At 32.6% G+C, this 19,673-nt stretch overlaps 1 protein-coding gene and 1 pseudogene across 3 annotated transcripts in view; one reads left to right on the top strand and one right to left on the bottom strand.

The window, feature by feature from the left end:
* The window catches only part of LOC129870143 (serine/threonine-protein kinase EDR1-like), a 25,331-nt gene extending 16,206 nt beyond the window's left edge, over positions 1-9,125 (bottom strand). Inside the window, exons 1-2 of one of the 3 annotated variants that reach the window (XM_055944762.1) lie at positions 8,835-9,125; positions 3,738-4,128 (exon numbers count right to left, since the gene is read on the bottom strand). In XM_055944762.1, coding sequence (XP_055800737.1) covers positions 3,738-3,989 — 252 coding nt within the window. In that variant the 5' untranslated portion in view covers positions 3,990-4,128; positions 8,835-9,125. The remainder of the gene's footprint in view (positions 1-3,737; positions 4,129-8,834) is intronic. The other 2 variants (XM_055944761.1, XM_055944763.1) reach the window with 2 other exon arrangements.
* LOC129905002 (replication protein A 70 kDa DNA-binding subunit C-like) lies at positions 5,210-19,673 on the top strand (annotated as a pseudogene).

The raw sequence follows: 19,673 nt of genomic DNA, 5'->3' as shown, positions 1-19,673 counted from the left end.
GATACTTCCTTCCCTCCTTTTGACAAGCATCTTTGTTGCCACCCTACTAGTCATTTCTCAACTCTCTCAATAATCAGATTCCACACTGCTAGGTCTTTGTTGGAAGCACCCAAAGGTAGACCCAAATATGAAGTAGGTAAAGTGCCCACCTTACACCTCAACACTTGCGCAATCTGATCCATGTTAACCACTTCTCCTACCAAAGTGATTTCACATTTCCTAAGATTGATCTGAAGGCCTGACACAACCTGGAGCCAAATAAGTATTTGTCTCAAAGAATCTGGCTAGGTTACCTCTGCATCACAAAAAACCAAGGTATCATCTATAAATAAGAGAGGAGAAACTGTCACATTACCATGCCCTTTGAATGAAGCATTGAACCCCTTCAAAAAGCCTCCAATAACCGACCAATACTTTTGTTCAATGCTTCCATTACCAGAAATCCAGTGTTAGCGGAAATGTGAAAATATAAAGAACAAGGAAGAAAAACAATATTTAACGTGGTTCGGATCAGAATGATCCTATGTCCACCAGAAAATAATTGTCTTTATATTAACAAAGAAAGGAGAGAGATCTCAAATAGAACTAAGAGAATTGTTCTATCAATTCTCTACTCCTCTAATGTATTTTGCAAATGCCTTAGAATATGAAAAGACTAGAGAAAAATGTTTTTGAGGTGTGTTTCAAATGAATCAAGAGCTACCTATTTATAGGAATAAATTTTTGCTCTTGATGTCATTCATGACATCACATTTTGTCAAGATGACAAAGTTTACCAAACTTTCACCTACCAAGTTTACCAAACTTTCACCTAACTTTCACCTACCAAGTTGTTACATTAAGACTATCTAGAATCTTGCCAATTTTAACATCCAGAATAAATAACATCGGGGATAAAGGATCCTCTGTCTTAACCCCCTCGAGCTCCCAAAGAAACCAAAAGGATTTCCATTCACCAAATTAGAGAATTTGGCAGTTAAGATACAAACGTTAATCCATCTCCTCCACTTGACCCCCTTATCCCATCTTTTGCGTATGAAGTCTAGAAACTCCTAATTCACATGATCATAAACTTTCTCAAGATCTAACTTACATAAAATGCTTCTTTTCTTTCTTTTTTCTAGAGTCAACAACTTCATTCGCCACTAAAATTACCTTAAGAATCTGCCTTCCTTCCACAAAAGCATTTTGAGAGGAAATTGTCGCATCCATGACCTTTTCTAGTCAATTAGAAAGCACCTTAGAGATGATCATACAATGGATGCTTCCCACCAAACAAATAGGTCTATAATCTTTGATGCTCGTCGCTCCTTCCTTCTTCGGCACAATGGCAATGAAAGATACATTAAGACTTCTCAAACTCTCCAGTTTCTTGAAATTTAGCAATGGTCTCCATCAATTGACCCATAACTATCCTCCAATAATGTAGGAAAAAAGATAGAGTGAAGCCATTCGTACCCAAGGCCTTGTCACATGCACAACTCTCAATCGCATCCCTTGCCTCTTCTTCTAAAATATCCCTTTCCAACCATTCTATCATCCCCTCCCCTATTTGACTTAACACTGTTCCCCCAAGCTTCCGTCTCCATCTAACATCTTCTTTAAATAGCCGTTCATAGTACCCCACATAAGCCCCCTTAATTTCCTCCTCCCTATTCTCCTCAACATCCCACACTCGTAAGGCAAAGTAATCACATTTGTTCTCCATCCCCATCCAATTACTCCATATTTATCCACTATCATCCCCCTCCATACAGTTTCATTCTCCACCCGAATCTTCACAATCATTTATCCAGAAGTGCCTTGTTAAAAACCTTTTAAGTCTTTAACCCCTATTCCACCCCAAACAATGTATGGGGAGATTTACAAAATTATTTATCAGGGGAAAACATAGAAGTAACAATGTTAGTTACACCGGAGATGTACATTCAAAATAAAATGAAGCTACATCCATTCTTAATAAGAAGTAAAAATAAAACAACCCGGCAAAGTTTATAACATTATATTTAGGAAGAGTCATATTCACGATATCACTTCTAATTTATCGCTTGATTTTCCTTTAAAATGGAGAAATTTGAGTGTCCTACCTATCTATTATCCCTGTCCAAGAGAAACGGGTATGATTTTCACAGAAGCAAAAGAAACTAATCACAGCATCACATTCTGTTTGGTTGCAGGAAAGAATGAAAAGGATGAGGGAATCTTGGGGATCGACTAGACTACTCCGTTGCATTCCATAGAAAAGAAAGAGGAAGTATATCACTTGTTCGAACATAAGAAGGAAAGAGGAAACACAACTTCAGTCTCTGGATAAACTAGTCTTTTCTTCATGGGATGGATTAAATATAATGCTTAAGGTCTATTCCAAGGAAACCAGTGACATGGACAGGATTTATTTAGCTTACTATCACACATTTCCTTGTATTTGAGGATATTTATACCTCTAGGGTAATTTAAACTTTTCCATAAAAGAAAATGATCATTTTCATCTCACCCTTAATCTAAAAACTGACGTTCTAAGAGCCTTCATGAACTCCCTACCTACTCTAATCAACCACCAAAGGTATTTAGAGTTTGTAACATGTGGATCAAAAACCACCCACAAAAACTTTTATATCCATTTACTACAAGGACCATATATCCATTTCTTAGACTACAAAGAAGTTCAGTTTTCTTTTTATGAGGTAGAACACATGAGAAGTTTTAATCTCACTGTTCACCTCAAACCTTCTATAACATGAAAAACTAGAGAAATGGAGCACAGGAACTAACAGTTCCTATTTGAAGTTTATCGGATGTCAACGAAGAAATACCATAGAAACAAAAAGTTAGAACGCATTTTATGGGAAACTAAAGAGGTGTCGACGCTCTTGTTTTGGAATGGTCCACTTCAATCATATTACGATTAAATCAAGGAGTTCCTTTACATAACTACATCTATGACCATAAAATACCCAATGAGAAAGTTTGATTTTCCTTTGCTTTCATTTTTTTTGCCAATTAAGGAAGGCAGTAAGCAGCAATCAAAACAAGGATGAAATCACCAGAATGGATACACATGGCAGCTACGTAGCACTCCTCACAATCAATGAAGACACAAATTCTTTTCCAATTAAAGAGAAAATCCTACAATCTAAAATCTAAGTTGTTTTTTTCTAGATACTGGGATTTGACCATAATTTAAATGATATAAAGCTCTTAAACAACACCAAAAAGAATTAAAAGAGTAGGATTATGGCATGATATTGTTCTAACTATTTTTCCAGACAGCAAGCTCTTTATACCCCCTTCAAGCTTCCTTTATCAGTGTGATTTATTCAACAATAATAGATAACCTAGATCAAGTACTTGATAAAGAACCTCTTCAGCTACTCACAGAAAATGAGGTATAGATAACTTGAAGATTTCCTACAACTCAAACGAATTTAAAAACTAAAACAGGAAAATGGTTAAGATGAATATAACTTTTTATCAATGGATAAATAATATAGATATGGAAGCACAACTGAGAAATCTGCCAATGCAATATTTATTTCTCTCATCCTATCGTTCATGGCATGTAAGTTACTGATTTTAAGAAAAAAAATATCAGAAGTGCATCTATTATTCGAAGGGCATCAGCTGTATGCGGTTATTATTCAATTCATTCAGATCTTAGAGGGCAAAAATAGTTTTTAACAGAATGCATATCGCAATACAAGCAACAATACAAAGAAATCATTAGTTTTAGCACTCACAGGAACAACAGAGTAGAAACCATTTGGTATTGGTTCAGAAAGTGTTCCAGTTTTCCAGAAAATCTGGGAAGCAGTCTGAGAGGACAACCTATCATATTCTCTTTCAGTTAATTCCTGATTCCTCATAATTTCTTCTTTGCTATCAAGTGAAACAGATCCAAACTTTTCAACAAATTCTGAAGGCCACCATGCAGTATTGGGGTATCTATGCTCTAGAAGCCCAACTTCATCTGGTATCTCTTCCATGTCCATAGATAGTTGAATTTTAATACCATCTCGTACCACTCCTACCCCATAAAGAAGCTTATAAAATTTGCATATGTTTTAAGACACAATTTCATGATATAACAGCTTCTTCTACTCTGATCTGTGCAAAGCTGATGCCATGGACCTGCGAAGTAAGAATTGGTTAACTCAAATTGATGCATTACTTCAATGGAAGACTATCTGTAATTCCTTTTAAGGTATTGCATGCACTCAAAAGAAGCAGGGCTGTAGTCAGGATAGCTGCAGAAGAACTCGCCATAACCTTGGACACACCCTTCCCCTCCAAAATAAAAATAGAAAATAGGAGAATGAAAATAAAAGACAAGTAGAGAATTAGGGGGCCATAACAAAAGTAGAGAATTAATTACTATTTCAAGTATCAGATTACCAAAGCAGACGCCCTACTACTTATGAAGAGTAGTCCTTATAATAATAAAATTGTCAGGTGCCCAGCAATCAAAAGCTCATGACCTACATAATTCAACACACTTTTTCCTGACCAGTACTATGAAAGCAATTAAAAACTCATAAACTTACACTTTTCATGTGATTTTCAGGATGACTAGAATGTTGGAAGAATGGAGGTGGAGTATAATGATCTTGCTGTACAAGAACAAGGTGATATCTGAAATTGCAACCACTGTAGGAGTATCAAGAAAAATGATTTTCTTAATCAAACTTGTGAGTACAACTCTATCTATCCCTGATTCTACATAATAAAGGGGGAGAGCGACAGGATGCGTAGAACCCTACTTGTAGTACCAAGGTCTTCTGAGTAGGATATGTAATACGTCCATAAGGACGACGTCACACCAGACGTCCTGCTTTAACTTCCCTAGCTCCAACTTAGCAGAAGGAGCATCTTCTCCCCCCTTACTCAACATAGGGCCCAGCGCTCATGCCCTTTTTGATCTGATTCGATAAGGCTCTGGATGAGGCCCTTACTTAAAAGGGCTCCAGCCCCAACTGATCTACCATCTCCGTGGACGCTATGTTATCCAAACTTAAGACACACTATGAAAGTTTGGGAGAGGGTCGTATAGATGAGGATAAGGAGGGGTATGGTCATCTCCGAGAACCAATTCGGATTCATGTCGGGGTGATCATCTACAGAAGCCATTCATTCACCTTGTAAGGAGACCGTTGGAGTAGTACAGGGATACGAAGAAAGACTTACATATGATGTTTATTGATTAGAAAGGCATATGACGAAATCCCTGGGGAGGTTCTATGGAGATGTTTGGAGTCTAGATGTGTACCAGTGGCTTATATTTGGGCAACTAAGGACATGTACGATGGCACCAAGATCTGTAAGAACACTGGGAGGTGACTCGGAATACTTTTCGATTGTGGTGGGGTTACAACAAGGTTCAACCCTTAGCCCGTTTCTATTTTCCTTTGGGAGTGTGGAGGTGTGAGAGGTTGGCTATAGCGAGTGCCAAGAGAGGTCAAGGTAGGCCGAAAAAAAACTGGTGGAGGTGATTCGGCAAGACATGGCACGCCTCTGGCTTACTGAGACATGATCCTAGATAGAAAGCCTTGGATATCGAAGATTAGTAGGTACTTGACCGTTGTAGCACCTTTATGTGGGAGAGATAGGGTCTACCTCTTCCCCTTTTCTCCTCAGTAGTATTCCTATTTAGTATTTGCGTAGTATCTTCTACTTCGTTTTTTATTGTTACCTGTTATTTCTTTGCCTGTGTCTATCTTGCTGCTTTGTTGCCGTTATTTGCATGTACTGGTATCTTGCTTTGTTTATTGCTATTATGTTGTCATATTATTATTTTTCTTGCAGCCCTACTTAGATTTATTTTTTCTTTTGAGCCGATAATCTATAAGTAACAGCTTCTCTACCCCCACAAAGGTAAGGATAGGGTCTACGTACATAGGCCCTCCCTAGGCCCTACTTGTGAGATTACACTGGGTATGTTGTTAGTGAAGTCTAGAAAACCAAATGCTTCTTGGGATTCTTAAGCTAAATGATCAAGTTTGAATTATTTCTCTATCTACAGATCTAAGTACTTTTTTCTTCAAGTAAAAAGGTTGGGCAATATTATTAAGAGGAGAAGGACCTAATCTAGGTGAAATGTATTAAAGACAAATCTCAACAAGTGTTGAAAGGAGATAATGAGATCAAAAAGGGCTAAAGACGGCTATTTTGATCAATTGATTATTACAAACCACGAAAAGAACATTTTGGATCTCCATACATCTCACATGACGGAAACATTAACTACATTCACAGAATTAGGCAGACAGAGGTAAAGGATGCTATGAAAAATATGAAGATTAAAAATGCAAGTTCCTAAATGGAATCCCCGTAGAGATTTGGAAGTGTCCCAGAGAGGGTGGAGTAGGATGGCCTACTAAGTCATTTAATGTCGCTAAGAAATGGTAGGATGCTGACACGTGGAGAAAGTGTACCTTGATTCTGTTTTATAAGAACAAAGAAGACATTCAAAGTTGCGGGAATTATCACAATATTAAAACTTTGAGACACGATGAAACTTCGTGTGGCGATAAAACATATACTTAGGGACACAAAAAGAGTGACAAAGAATCTGTTTGGATCTAAGCTTCGTATATCTACAACGAAGTCTATATTCTTGCTAAGAAGATAATGGAGATTTATCGTGAGAAGAAGAAAGATCTACACATTATGTTCATTAAATTGGAGAAAGTATATACTAAGATAGTATCAAGAAAGGTTCTTGTGTGGCTGTTAGAGAATAAAGGAATTCATATAAGATAATATATGAAGACAAAAGTCAAAAAAAAACTAATGACAATGTGGATTTATATTATCATTTCTATTTGACAATCTAAACTGTTGCATCTGCATTCAAGTGCTTCAAGAACATGATTACCAAAAAAAAAAAAATCAACTTCCAACATCCAAAAGGCATCTGAAATTGCATCTCAGGTATACTTAACCATGAAATGCACCAAAATTAACTCTCACTACCTGCTGCTCCTAACAGTTCGTACTATTGCCTACACCAACTTGATCAAACAATTGGCAAACCAACAGTTTACACGTTGATCCTACACAAAACACCATCATGGTCAGTGTTTATAAACCATGATTCACAAACAATGAGAATATATCCTTCCTAACTAAGAAATTGCCTAAAAATCGCTACACCAAAACAAATGACTCAGACAATCAACTATACTCTCAGGCTAGTGTGTTTCTAGCTAGGCACATGCAAATTACTACAGTGCTCAAATGTTTTATCACCATTAGATTACTTATACACTGCTTTTGCAATTTTAAGGACCCTAGCAAGAACATCAATTTACTAATTCAAAATTTCTCTCCATCACCAAACTTAAGATCATCTAGGTTCTAACTTCAAATGCTTCTCACAAGCTAACAGCTTGATCACCAATTCATTTCCCACGAACTGGCATACAGTAAATTACAGCACAAATACAGCTGTAATCCAGACACTAATATATATATATATATATATATTTTATTTTATTTTTGATGACCGTGATATCTGGGCCAACTTTCGTGCACTCAACTAGTTCCACATGATACCTGTCAACTCCCACTAGCAACAGGTACCAGGTAACTCTGTTCACCAAGGTTGGGACAGATAGGAATCACCTAGTGTTTATTGTCTTCGCTGGGATTTAACCTGAGACCTTATGGTTCTAAACGACTTCATTGACCACTAGGCCACACTCTTGGGTGTCAGGCACTAATTATATACACTAAGGGGTCGTTTGGTAACTGGTTTAGAGGTGAGTTGTGCAGGTATTAAATCATTCATAAGTAAATAGTTGGTTAGAAGGTAAGTTATTCATGTATAGAATTAATGCGGTGTTTGGTTCCAATTTACCACATAAATAATACACGTATAAGTTATGACATCTGCATTACTAATACATGCATAACTCTAACCAACTACCAAACGACCCCCATTTGGCAGCTAGTAAAGAAGCAACGTATTCATGTACTAATTTTTGTGTAAGTTATACAATGTTTGATAGCTAATTAGAAAATAAATTATTCATGTATAAAATTAATACGACGTTTGGTTTGCAATTTACAAATCTGCATAACTAATACATGTCTAAGTTATGAGGTAATTGGTGTATTATTTTATGCAGGGTAGAAGATGGAACAACTTGCACAACTAATATGCACATAACTATATGTGCATAACTCTAACCAGCTACCAAACGACTACCTAATATTACTCCCTCCGTTCCATGTGGAACTTATCACTTAATGAAAGTCACAATGACTAATATTTGAAGCTAAATTAGATTAGATCAACTTAAAATTTAGATGTACAAAAATTATGTGAGAAGTAGTATAAGTTGCAATTTTTCTGATGTCAATAGGATGAACTTATAAGTTCGAATCTCGAAAAAATAAAAAAGTGCCCCATAAATTAGGATGGAGTGGAGGGAGTAGCATTTAGCACAGCAATTTGATTTTAAAAAAAAAAAAGAGAGAGTATAAAATTGACCAAAAAATGAGCTATACTATGCAGAAATGCGTGCATATATATATTTACAAAAGTGTGATCGTAGAGTTTACCGAAAGCCAGAAGATCTTACGAAGTGAATCTGAAGCTAATATAGTAGCAGTGGGCAAATATTACTCCCTCTGAAAATAGCAGTTGGACGGAGCGGAGGGAGTAGCATTTAGCACCGCAATTTGATTTTTTCAAAAAGAAAAAAAAAGAAGAGAGTATAAAATTGAACAAAAAATGAGCTATAATATGCAGAAATGCGTGCATATATACATCTATTTACGAAGAAATCGAAGGAACTAAAGGCAATTAACAAAAGTATGATCGAAGAGTTTACCAGAAGGCAGCAGATCTTAAGGAAGTGAAAATCTGAAGGTAATAAAATAGCAATGGGCAAATAGCAGTTGAATCGTTACATCTTCTGGAGATTCAGAATCGAAAATTACGGCTCGAAAGGGCAAAAATTCAGAACTCTATAAAACGGAGTAAGAAGGAGAAGAGAGAGAAAGAGTGATGCAAATGAGGCAAACTGAAGAGGGAGAGAGTAATATAGTATACTACTAGTGTTTTTGTATTCCGAATATCCGCTTAAGTACGTTTGTAACATGTAATTTGGACGACATAGAATTGTTCTCGGGGTAATCACCTTCACTATTGAGTTTGAATTATCAATCAAGCAAAAAGGCGAGAGCTTCTAAGTGCAACAACAACAACCGAAATCTCACAAATAGAAAGTTATTTTCGAAAGAGTGTCGGCTTAATAGAACCACAAAATATATATATATATATATATATATATATAAAATGACAAAAATATGCCTATTATTTTTTTTGGAGTTTTATATTTGGTATATTAAGTGTACAAGATTTTTATTTTAACTACTCCTAATTATTTAATAAATATTTTTCAAAATTGATTAAATCAAGTGTTTGAGAATAAGAGTCAAAAAATGTGTGACCACTTTGTATACTAGGAAAATAGTATCGTTGAATATGAAGTAAGGTCAAGAATATGTGTCTTGGTTTAATTAGTTAGATTTGATTTTGACGGAATGACTTGAGAGACATTTATACTTGGTTTCATTTGTCAGTTGAACTCTTCTATTTATCACTTTGCCAACTAAACTCTTAAGCCCATTAAAATACAATATTTTAAGGGAAACTTACATAAATATACAATATTAAGAAAATATTTATCATTTATAGCAATAAATAATTTTTTTCAGTGAACACTTATAATACATTTATAATACAATTTTAATACATATTGCAGAAAATTATTTATAAAACATATATAATACAAGTTTTATAGATAGATAATACATTTATCACATATTTTAATAGATTTATAATACATTATGTTAGTTTCTTACGACACAAACATAATATATATTTTAAAACACTTATAATACATTTATATTGTATGCATAATTCACTTTTAATACAAGTGTAGATTTATCATAGTATTGCTATATATTGCTATAAATGGTAATAAATAAAAAATATCGCTAAAATTGGTAATTAATTTTTAAAAAGCACTCAATTAAGTAATTTTCCCATATTTTAAACTCCTTTGACCATTAACCTACCTTATGTGGCATTAGTATTACTGAATTGGAAACATGCATGATTACACGCATTTTAAAGTGAGTAAATACAATATTTTATGTTAAAAAACAATAATAATCAATTTTAAAAAAAAATTCTTCTTCTTCTTCAATCATCCCTCCGCTCACCCCCACCCCCAACTTTCTTCTTCTTCAGCCTCTCCCCTCCGTCCCCAACTTCTTTCTTCTGCAGCCCTCTCTTCTTCTTTCTCTTCTTCTTCCTCTTCTTCTTCAGCCCACTCAACCCACCTCTAACTCCTTCGTTCTGCTGCCTTACCTCCTCCCTCGCCCCCTTTAAATTTTATTTTTTTTAGATTTTAAAAATATTGAGATCATTGTTATTAGTTGGATTCAAAGAGAAGGTGTGGGTATAAGCTAAAGTGAAGTGTGGGTACTGAAAAATTTAAAACTCCATTGATAAGTTTGAAAAAGCTTAAAGAACAATAAATGAATTTTATAAATTTGTGAAATTAATTCAAAATTGTGATTGAAATTTGTTGGATTTGTGTTGGTGAAGTTGTAGTTGAATTTTCAAGTCAAATGGAGATGAATTTCATCCATTTAACATGAATTTGATGCTTAATTTGTGAGCAAATATGAAAAATATGGTATTTGAAAATATTCAGAAATTGCAAAAGTGATTATTTGATTATTTTTTTTATTCTTAATATTTAATTTCTTACGTGTCAAAAAATGACGTGGAATTCCACGTGTAATCAATTGTATTACACGCGCACTGATCGGGTGAAAAAAGGGTTTAAAATATTGTGTTCTGATGAGTTTAAGGATTTCGTTGGCAAAGTGATCAGTAGAAGGGTCCAATTGACAAACGAAACCAAGTACAGGAGTTTTCTAGGTCATTCCACCTTTGATTTTTAATAATTAAATATACTTGTTAAAGAAATAGATGAATGTTAATAAGCAAGTAAGTATAGTCGGATGAAGCGACAGATCTCCGATAATGGTTTTTGCCCTTGATTCAATGACGTTAAAGTAATATTGTCAGCCTCAAACTTGGGATCGCTTCCTAAAAATATTACGTAGTAGAGAACAAGTATGTTTGATATGAATGAAAGCATATTTTGAAGAAAAAAAAAATTATTTGGTTGGTCAAAATGTTTTGAAAACATTTTTCTAGAAAAATAACTTCCCTAAAACATAGGAAAGTGTTCTCCCTAATGGAAGTAGGGAAAACTAATTAAATAAGTGACATTCTAAGTTAATTGGCTCCTCTCCATCCACCAACAACTCCGACCCCGAGACATTGACCATCCCATCGCCTGCCACCCAGAACACCCACTCCTCGCACCATCCAATTCTCATATTGTTTTGCTATATTACACATAAATATTTTTAATATGATATTTTTCTACTTACTTACCAAACAATAACTCCCCACACCATTTATAGTTGAGTTGTGTTTCGATATAAGCGGTTGGTAATACTTTAGGTAGAAAATTAGCATACCTCGTAATTCATGTATGAAAATTCACGTATGAAACTAGAAAAAACATGATACTTTTAGTGTGGGTTGACCCTTCACTTTTTTGATAAAGGTGACTATGTAATTTGTGATAGGATAGTTGAATCTCTCCATTCTTAATTATCGCAATCCAAAGACAAATTCAAAATTTAAATTCTATTTAATAAACAAGTAAGTACGAATTCATAACTTTTTAAAAATATAATAAGTTTAATATTACATTTTTAAAAAGTTATGAATTCCTTCCTACCTACTATTATATTTATATTAATAGATTTTTACACATAAATTATGTTACATGTTAAAAATATTGAGTTCAGATGAACTCAATATTATAAACTAAGGATAATTATAGTAGATGGTCAGTCGGTCATTTTAATTACCATAAAATAGTCACTTGGTGTCTATCCATGTATATTCGGTGTATATATATGTATATTTCATGTATAGAGTGTATCATAATGTATATTTAGTGTATAGAGTGTATCATAATGTATATTTAGTGTATAATTCATGTATAAGTAATCTAAATTATATAGTCATGTGTATATTTTCTATGACTTTTGACAAGTTATATTGTATAGTCACTGTATATTTTCTATGATTCTGACTATTTTTTATGTCAATAAAACATGACTATATTGGTTGTAAACTAATTAGTTTATTGTATATATTTGAAATTGTCCCTTATAACTATGCATTAACCCCTAATAACACATTTTAAATAATTTAAATTTAATCAAATCCTAATATGACTATTGAATTTCGAACGAAAACTCAGGAAAAAGACTAGCATAATGAATATGAAAGGGTTTAAAAATTGGATCACACCTAACTTAAAATTGAGATTTTGAGACATAGGTGAACAATTTGGACCCAAATATGACCTATCCAATGTGTTGTGAGTCCTTTTAATCTAAGCTTAATGCCTAGATTGACTTGGCAACTATGATTGTGTATTATAGGAAGATGCCTAATCTAAGTGTGCAGGATCAATTAATTGTGATATGTTATAACTAAAAATAAAAGTTGTGATATGTCAATTGACTTATAATAAATGAATTTGAAGATGAAAGAGCTCAAAAGTCAACTATTGAATTCTTCCTCAATATCATTTAAGCTATCTATCAACTAGTGAATTCTTCCTCAATATGATTTAAGCTATCTTTAGTTCAGTTAATAAATTGGTTGTTTGTCACTTTTTTTCTCATATTCGAAATGATTCATAAAAAATTTGAGTTCTCAAAAACTTGATGAAGAAATCTAGTGATTTGTGTGGAAAATTCATGTTAGAATCCCCTTTTTTTGAGTGAAATAAACTCAAATTGTCATTAATAACTTACTTTGATTGGTTGGAGCTCAAAATCACCTCCTTCAAGATCTCCAACCCAACCTTTTTATCAAAATCAATTATGTCCAGCTTGTTGTACTTTATTAGTGTCTTTCTTTTACTTAACATGCAAATTCCTAAAATTGATCTTTTTATAGGCCTGAAAGTCTGGCACTATAATCGGTGGTAGAGTTAGAATTTTTAGTAAGAGATTTTAAAATCTAAAAAAGTAGACAGGTGAACTAGCCGAAAGGAGTTCGATATCTACTATATATACATAAAAAATTATTTTAACAATGTATAAATAATATAAATTTTCGCCGAAGGGGATTCCCTCGTGGTAAGGAGACTCCGTCTCCGACTGTGACTATCATCACACGATCATCATATAACTCGCAACAACACTGCTAATCTTCTGTAAAATGATCATAACTTCAGGTATGAATGTCCAAATCATGAACTGTGTGAACCTCTAGAAACTAGATTCTAAGGACTTTAATTTTATATATAGCACATACCATAACTTTATATATATTGTGAGTTATGTTCGTTTAAAACTAAACAAGTGCACACTCATTAGAAACTTTAATCTGTAGGTAGTTTCCAACCTGGGTTGGGCCTAGGACTTTCCTTAGATCTTGTATCACATTTGCAAGTTAAATCGAAGATCCATAATCTACAGTTTTAGGTGTATTTTGAAATTTAATCATACTTTTTTTAAAAAAAAAATTAATTTGATTTTGATTTTGATTTTAGATTTATTAAAAATAGTCTGTATTAGGATTTTGATCTCATCTAGGAGAGTTAGACTTGAAAGTTAATATATCAAAACGATCAAAACCATCATTTATCATAAAATATATACACTTGATAATCGAGAAAATTTAAAAATTTGTCTTGATAAAATAAATTTAAAAAGATGGTTTAAAGAAAGAAATGTGCACTTTGAGATTAAACGTACATCCCTAACTATAAGTAATTTATTTTCGCTATCCTAATTTAAGCTACTTTTAGAGAAGAAACCTAATTATACTTACGATCACTGGGTAAATAAGTTATTTTTATTTTATCTTTTATGATTGAGAGTATTCTTACTATATTTAATACCTGTTTGGTGTTATCTCAAACACACAAAAGATTATCAGTTAGAAGTTACACTATAGACTTGAAATGTGATGGAATGATTTAAGATTATTTTTTTAATTTTTAATTAGGGGCCTTTGAGTTCGACCATCTAGAAATGAAAAAGAAATTCTTATTAAAAGCGTTGTTTTATAACTAAATCTTATAATACGCGAATAAAAATCTAATCAAAACCCTAATAAAATTAACAAACACCTAACAATTTTTTTTTTTTTTTTAATAAATGACACATAAGTGTGGATTACATCACCATTATAGTAGATATGATTTGGCATGTCAATGAACTTATCACATTTCATCATCAAATAGATTAAATAAAATTACATGCATTAATAATATATATTATTATTATTATTATTATTATTATTTATTTATTAATTATTATTTTTTGCTAGGTGATTAATTAAAATTCATTAAGGAGACTTATATTATCTATTACCAATGTAGTTTAACATTTTGCCAATGATGCAGATGCCTTTGATTTTTTTTAAATTTCTAGATTAATCAAAAAAAAATTAGGCATGATGAATTGACGTCATTTTCATCTTTCTTCACCTTATCATCGATGATTTGGTCAGAATTTCAAATTCAACGATATTAACTAAATACGTGAACTGTGCTCGTTGCCGAACTCATCATTTCCAAGTGAACAAATCACACTAAAGACGAAATGTAATTACTGGTATTTCATTAGAGCATACTGAATTCTTTATAATTTTGATATTTGAATATTTTGGTTAATGACAATAACCTTTTATCTGTTTGAATTGCATTGATTTATTTATCCACTAGCAAATTCCTTTTTGTTTGCTAAGTGGAAGGTATTTTTTATATTGTGGTTTTTGGGTCGGGAGTCAGATCTTAAATCGAGATTGGAAGTCAGGTTTTGCGTCGAGCAACAGAGTTGGGTTGGAAATTGGGACCTTGGGTTTAGTATCAAAATATTTGTTCAAATTATACCTAAATACTTTTGAGAAAATATTTTCTTCTTACTAATTAAACATTATAGAAATAAGTAAGAAAACTACTTATTTTCCAAGAAAATATTTTTTAGTAAAACATTTTCCTTTATGGTGTATTTGGAGGGGCATAGATATGATTGAAAAAATTCTTATATGTCAAGTCGCAGCCTTTCTACCCACACAAAAATAAGAATCTGCATATATTCTATTATTTTTAAATTTTACTCGTAAAATTTTATCAAATATGCTCAATATCCCCCCTCCCAACTAGTGGCGGAGCCACATACAGAGTGTCAATCGACACCTCTTTATCAAAAAATTACACTGTGTAACTAGAGAGAAATATTTTTTTATATATTTATATTATATATTAACACTTCTATTAACTTCTTACCAATTTAGCTTTTTCGTATTTTGATATTTCTTAATCAAAATTTTAGCTCCGTCTGTGCTTCACCCCCCGCCCCCCCCCCCCCCCCACACAAAAAGACCGAATTTATACCCGTTAATCAAAAGAAAATGACCATTTGTTTTAGTAGTACTAAACTTCCCTGTCTTTTGGATTTGATCTGTCAAATCTTTGGTGACGAGGTACGACTCTTGGTTCCTTTTCATGAAAATGACATTCAAAAAAATCTTTTAAGAAAGAGTGTTACTTTAGAAATCTATCATATTTTGCAATTTTCTTTTATTTTTTAAATTCATTTTACTCGGTATGCGTACCCTTTTTGGGGTCCTAATAATTTAGATCCACGACGAAGAGAAATTATTTAAAACTTTTAAAAGTTAGTAATAAAAATACTCAAAAGGATCCATAAGTAATTTATAAGGATGGTTGAGTTGGTGGGTGCAACATGTGGTATTTCATAAAATAAGTCAGAGATCAATTCTATTTGTCAACATGTAATTTTTTTTTTTTTTTTTGTGATTTGCAAACTATTATTATGAACATAATTGTATTCAAAAGATAGCAAAAACACTCAAAAAATTTAGATAAATCTAATTTTAATAAGGCTAAACATATGCTAATATTCCTACTTTTTATACTTTTTACTATGAGCCCGTTTGGATGGGCTTAAAAAAGTAATTTTTATGTATGAAGTGCTTTTAGAACTTTGAAGTGCTGAAAGTTATTTTTATAAATAAGCAGTTGAGTGTTTGGATAAAAGTGTTTATGTTGAAAATAAGTGTTTGAATTTTAGGGTTAAAAAAATAAAAAGGGTAGTTTGAGAATTTAGTTAAAATATAAGGGATATAAAAGTAATTTTCATGGTCAAACAAAATGGCTTAAGCACTTAGAAAAAAAAAGTTAGAAATTCTAACTTTTTATTTTTGACTAACTTTAAAAACTTTATGACTTAAAGTTAGCATTAGGCAAACACGTCCAAAAGCTAAAAAGGGGCTTTAAGTTGGTTTTGACCAACTTAAAGCCAATCCAAACGGGCTCTATAGCAGTCTCCACTATAATCAATACTACTATAATGTACTAAGGTATATCATTGGGTTAATTGCTCTCAAATCAGTTTTTTTAAAATTAAACTTGGACCATTGGTCTTTTTTACCCTTATATATAAGCCAACAACAAGGGGACGAACACAACATCTCACAATTGTACCAAAAGCTGTCAAACATGTACAGTGAGGGCTTATTATAATTTGGCCTTTTTTAGCCTAATTTAACTGGCTATGAACTGAAGTGTACTCTTTGTTGAAGTGTTGTACCTGTTCTCAACCACATGTATTTCTTTTTCTTTGCATACAATACCTATACTTTAGACATTAAAAGATAATATGAAAGACTATTCTCTCAAGAGTCGGAGAAAGTTTACTTGGGTGAGTTCATCTTTTTCCTTTCCCCCCTTCTTCTCCTTCAAAGGTAACGTGATCCTAATTTCATTTCTCAGATAAACTAATTATGAGCCCGTTTGGATGGACTTAAAAAAAGTAACTTTTATGTATGAAATGCTTTTAGAATTTTGAAGTGTTGAAAGTTATTTTTATAAATAAATAGTTGAGTGTTTGGATAAAAGTCTTTATGCAGAAGAAATGAGGAAAATAATGTGAATTTTAGGATTAAAAGAATAAAAAGGGCAGTTTGAGAATTTAGTTAAAATATAAGCGATATAAAAATAATTTTCAAGATCAAAGAAAATGGCTTTAAGCACTTAAAAAAAAAAAGTTAGGAATCCTAACTTTTTATTTTTGGCTGACTTTAAAAAATTTATGGCTTAAAGTTAGCATTAGACAAAACCGCAATAAGATATAAGCCCATCCAAATGGGCTCTATGTCATTACTTGGGTAGACAAATTTACTTGGGTGAGTCCATCTTATTTTACTATAAAAAAATTTATTTCCCGGACTTACCCAATGCATACTAATTGTGTAGTAATTTTTATTTTTAAATTTTACAAGTTAGTGAGCTTAAAATTTGTAAAATTGTGGTGACTTTATCTATACTTTACATTCTAGCAACAAAAAATAAAGTCTTTGCTGTTCTTTTTCTTGTTTGATGTTGAATTTGAGCTTGTGGAGAGGATAGTAGATGTGTCTTTTTTACTTAATTTGGTTGGTTCTTAGGGGTTTCAATAGAGTATGATTGATGTGTAGAATTCGATTTTCATGAAATTGGGAAATGATATGATGTGAATTCATAATGAAAGAAGATTTCTTTTTAGATCTCCTATTGACCATCTCTTGGTGCTCCTTAGTTTTCAAGTCTTTGTATTATCTTTATGAGAGAAAAAAATAAAAAATTGTAAAGATGCTATACATTATAGAAGAAAAATATGTAGAAGATTCTTTGCGAATGCATTTTATCTAATAAAATTCAATTATACTAAATTGTGTTTGAATTTGAGAATTTTAAGATAGAGCAAGTAGTCAATAGCCTGTCCTTGATCTTTGCAAGTAAAAAACATTCTTCTTTGTGAATGCATTTTATCTTTTTATTCTTCTAAGTCCACTAGATATTTATATTCGCTTCACAGTCTTAAAAATTTATAATATTTAACTATTGTAGTTCTCTGGCTCTCCTTGACTAGATTATTGTGAAGATATCTTTGATAGACAAACGGCTCTAAGATTCAATATTGAAGGAATAACATATGACACTCTCGATTGGACTTGAAAAGTCCAAATTGTGGACATAATCGAGCGCGACAAAGTCTGGAGAAGAGAATTAGGTTTCAAAATTTGACTTTGGAAGATAAACAGATACTCTCGCTTATAATTGTGACATCACATCTTATATGCATAATTATACTATTCATATGCATCTCAACAAGTACGTCAACATCGACTTTTCAGGAGAAACAAATTAGGGCATTTGTATATGGTTATGATATCGACTATTATGCAGATAAACTTAGACTGTTAAATACATATCTAATCTTCACTATCAGAATCAAAGTTTCACCAACTTCGTATGGAAGAGTGATACATAAATTTTACTGGGTGCTTGATAAAGAAACTCTAATTGAACATGTCGAACTAACTGACGAGCTTGAAAAAACACTGTCGCCTCCGACCAAGCTAAATATTAGATCTTTTGCCAATATTGCTCAAATGACTTCAGGTACTACTGTGGAAATTGGTATATCTCTCCTACCAAGCATTACTTGGCTAAAATTTATGCCCCGGCATGCAAAGAACTCATATTTTTTATTTATTACTATCAGATATTATGAGAGTTGTTCTCCATTGTGGCCCTTCAAAGTATCTAAGCCGTAGTCAAAATAGGTGTCGTGAGGTTACTATTTCTGATTATTAGTAAGTACAACCTTCCGTGTTATACATTGTTATTCACGTTTTCAATTTTTTACACCATCTTACAATAAATTCTGGAAAAAAAGATATGTATTTTTTTTCTTCTAGACAAAACCAATTTTTGCTCACTTTATGGGATGACTTTGGAGAAATTGAAGGAACTAAATTAGAGGCTAAAATAGAAAAGGATAAAGAGTTCCCTATATTTCTTGGAAGGAACATTGGAATATCTCCTTATCAAGGTATGAATGAATTACAATATTATACTTAAATATCATCCTTTTACACCTTACACTATTACGCTATTATTTTATATGTACAGATTTATCGTTGCAAACCAGATTTAACTTCACAATCCGCATAAATCCTACTTATCCAAGAGCATTAGAGCTCATCAACTGGTATTGACTTCATACTTTGCATCTCTACCTTCAGTGTGCTATAGATAATATATTTTATATATATAATAATTCATTTGGTGTGATAATAGGGTAAAAACAAACAAAGTCATGCTTTCAGGCCATGCATCAAGCAACTTTGTCGGGTCGTCCACCGCTTAAACCATGAATCTTGTTCATGAATGAGTTATTCCTATTGCAGAACTTACCTCAACAACTTCAGTAAGTTTAACAAATATCCAAATGTTAATTGAAGAAATAATTGGAAAATCTTTGTCGCTTGCGGCCTGGGCGGCTCGGTTCGGCCTTAATATCTATACTTACTCGGTTTACTGATGGAGCAGAGTTACATATATAATCTTTTGGCTATACAGGCAGGAGTCTTCTACATGGAGGCTGAAATGTCAATATCAGATGATCTTTAAAAGTTCTGCGTATTAGAATGTTCAGGGTGCAAACAGAAAAAATGCACAAAAGACAAGAAATAG

The sequence above is a fragment of the Solanum dulcamara genome, chromosome 10 (assembly GCF_947179165.1).
Source record: "Solanum dulcamara chromosome 10, daSolDulc1.2, whole genome shotgun sequence".
NCBI classification, from domain to species: Eukaryota; Viridiplantae; Streptophyta; class Magnoliopsida; order Solanales; family Solanaceae; genus Solanum; species Solanum dulcamara.
This window is presented reverse-complemented; position numbering and strand designations above follow the sequence as displayed.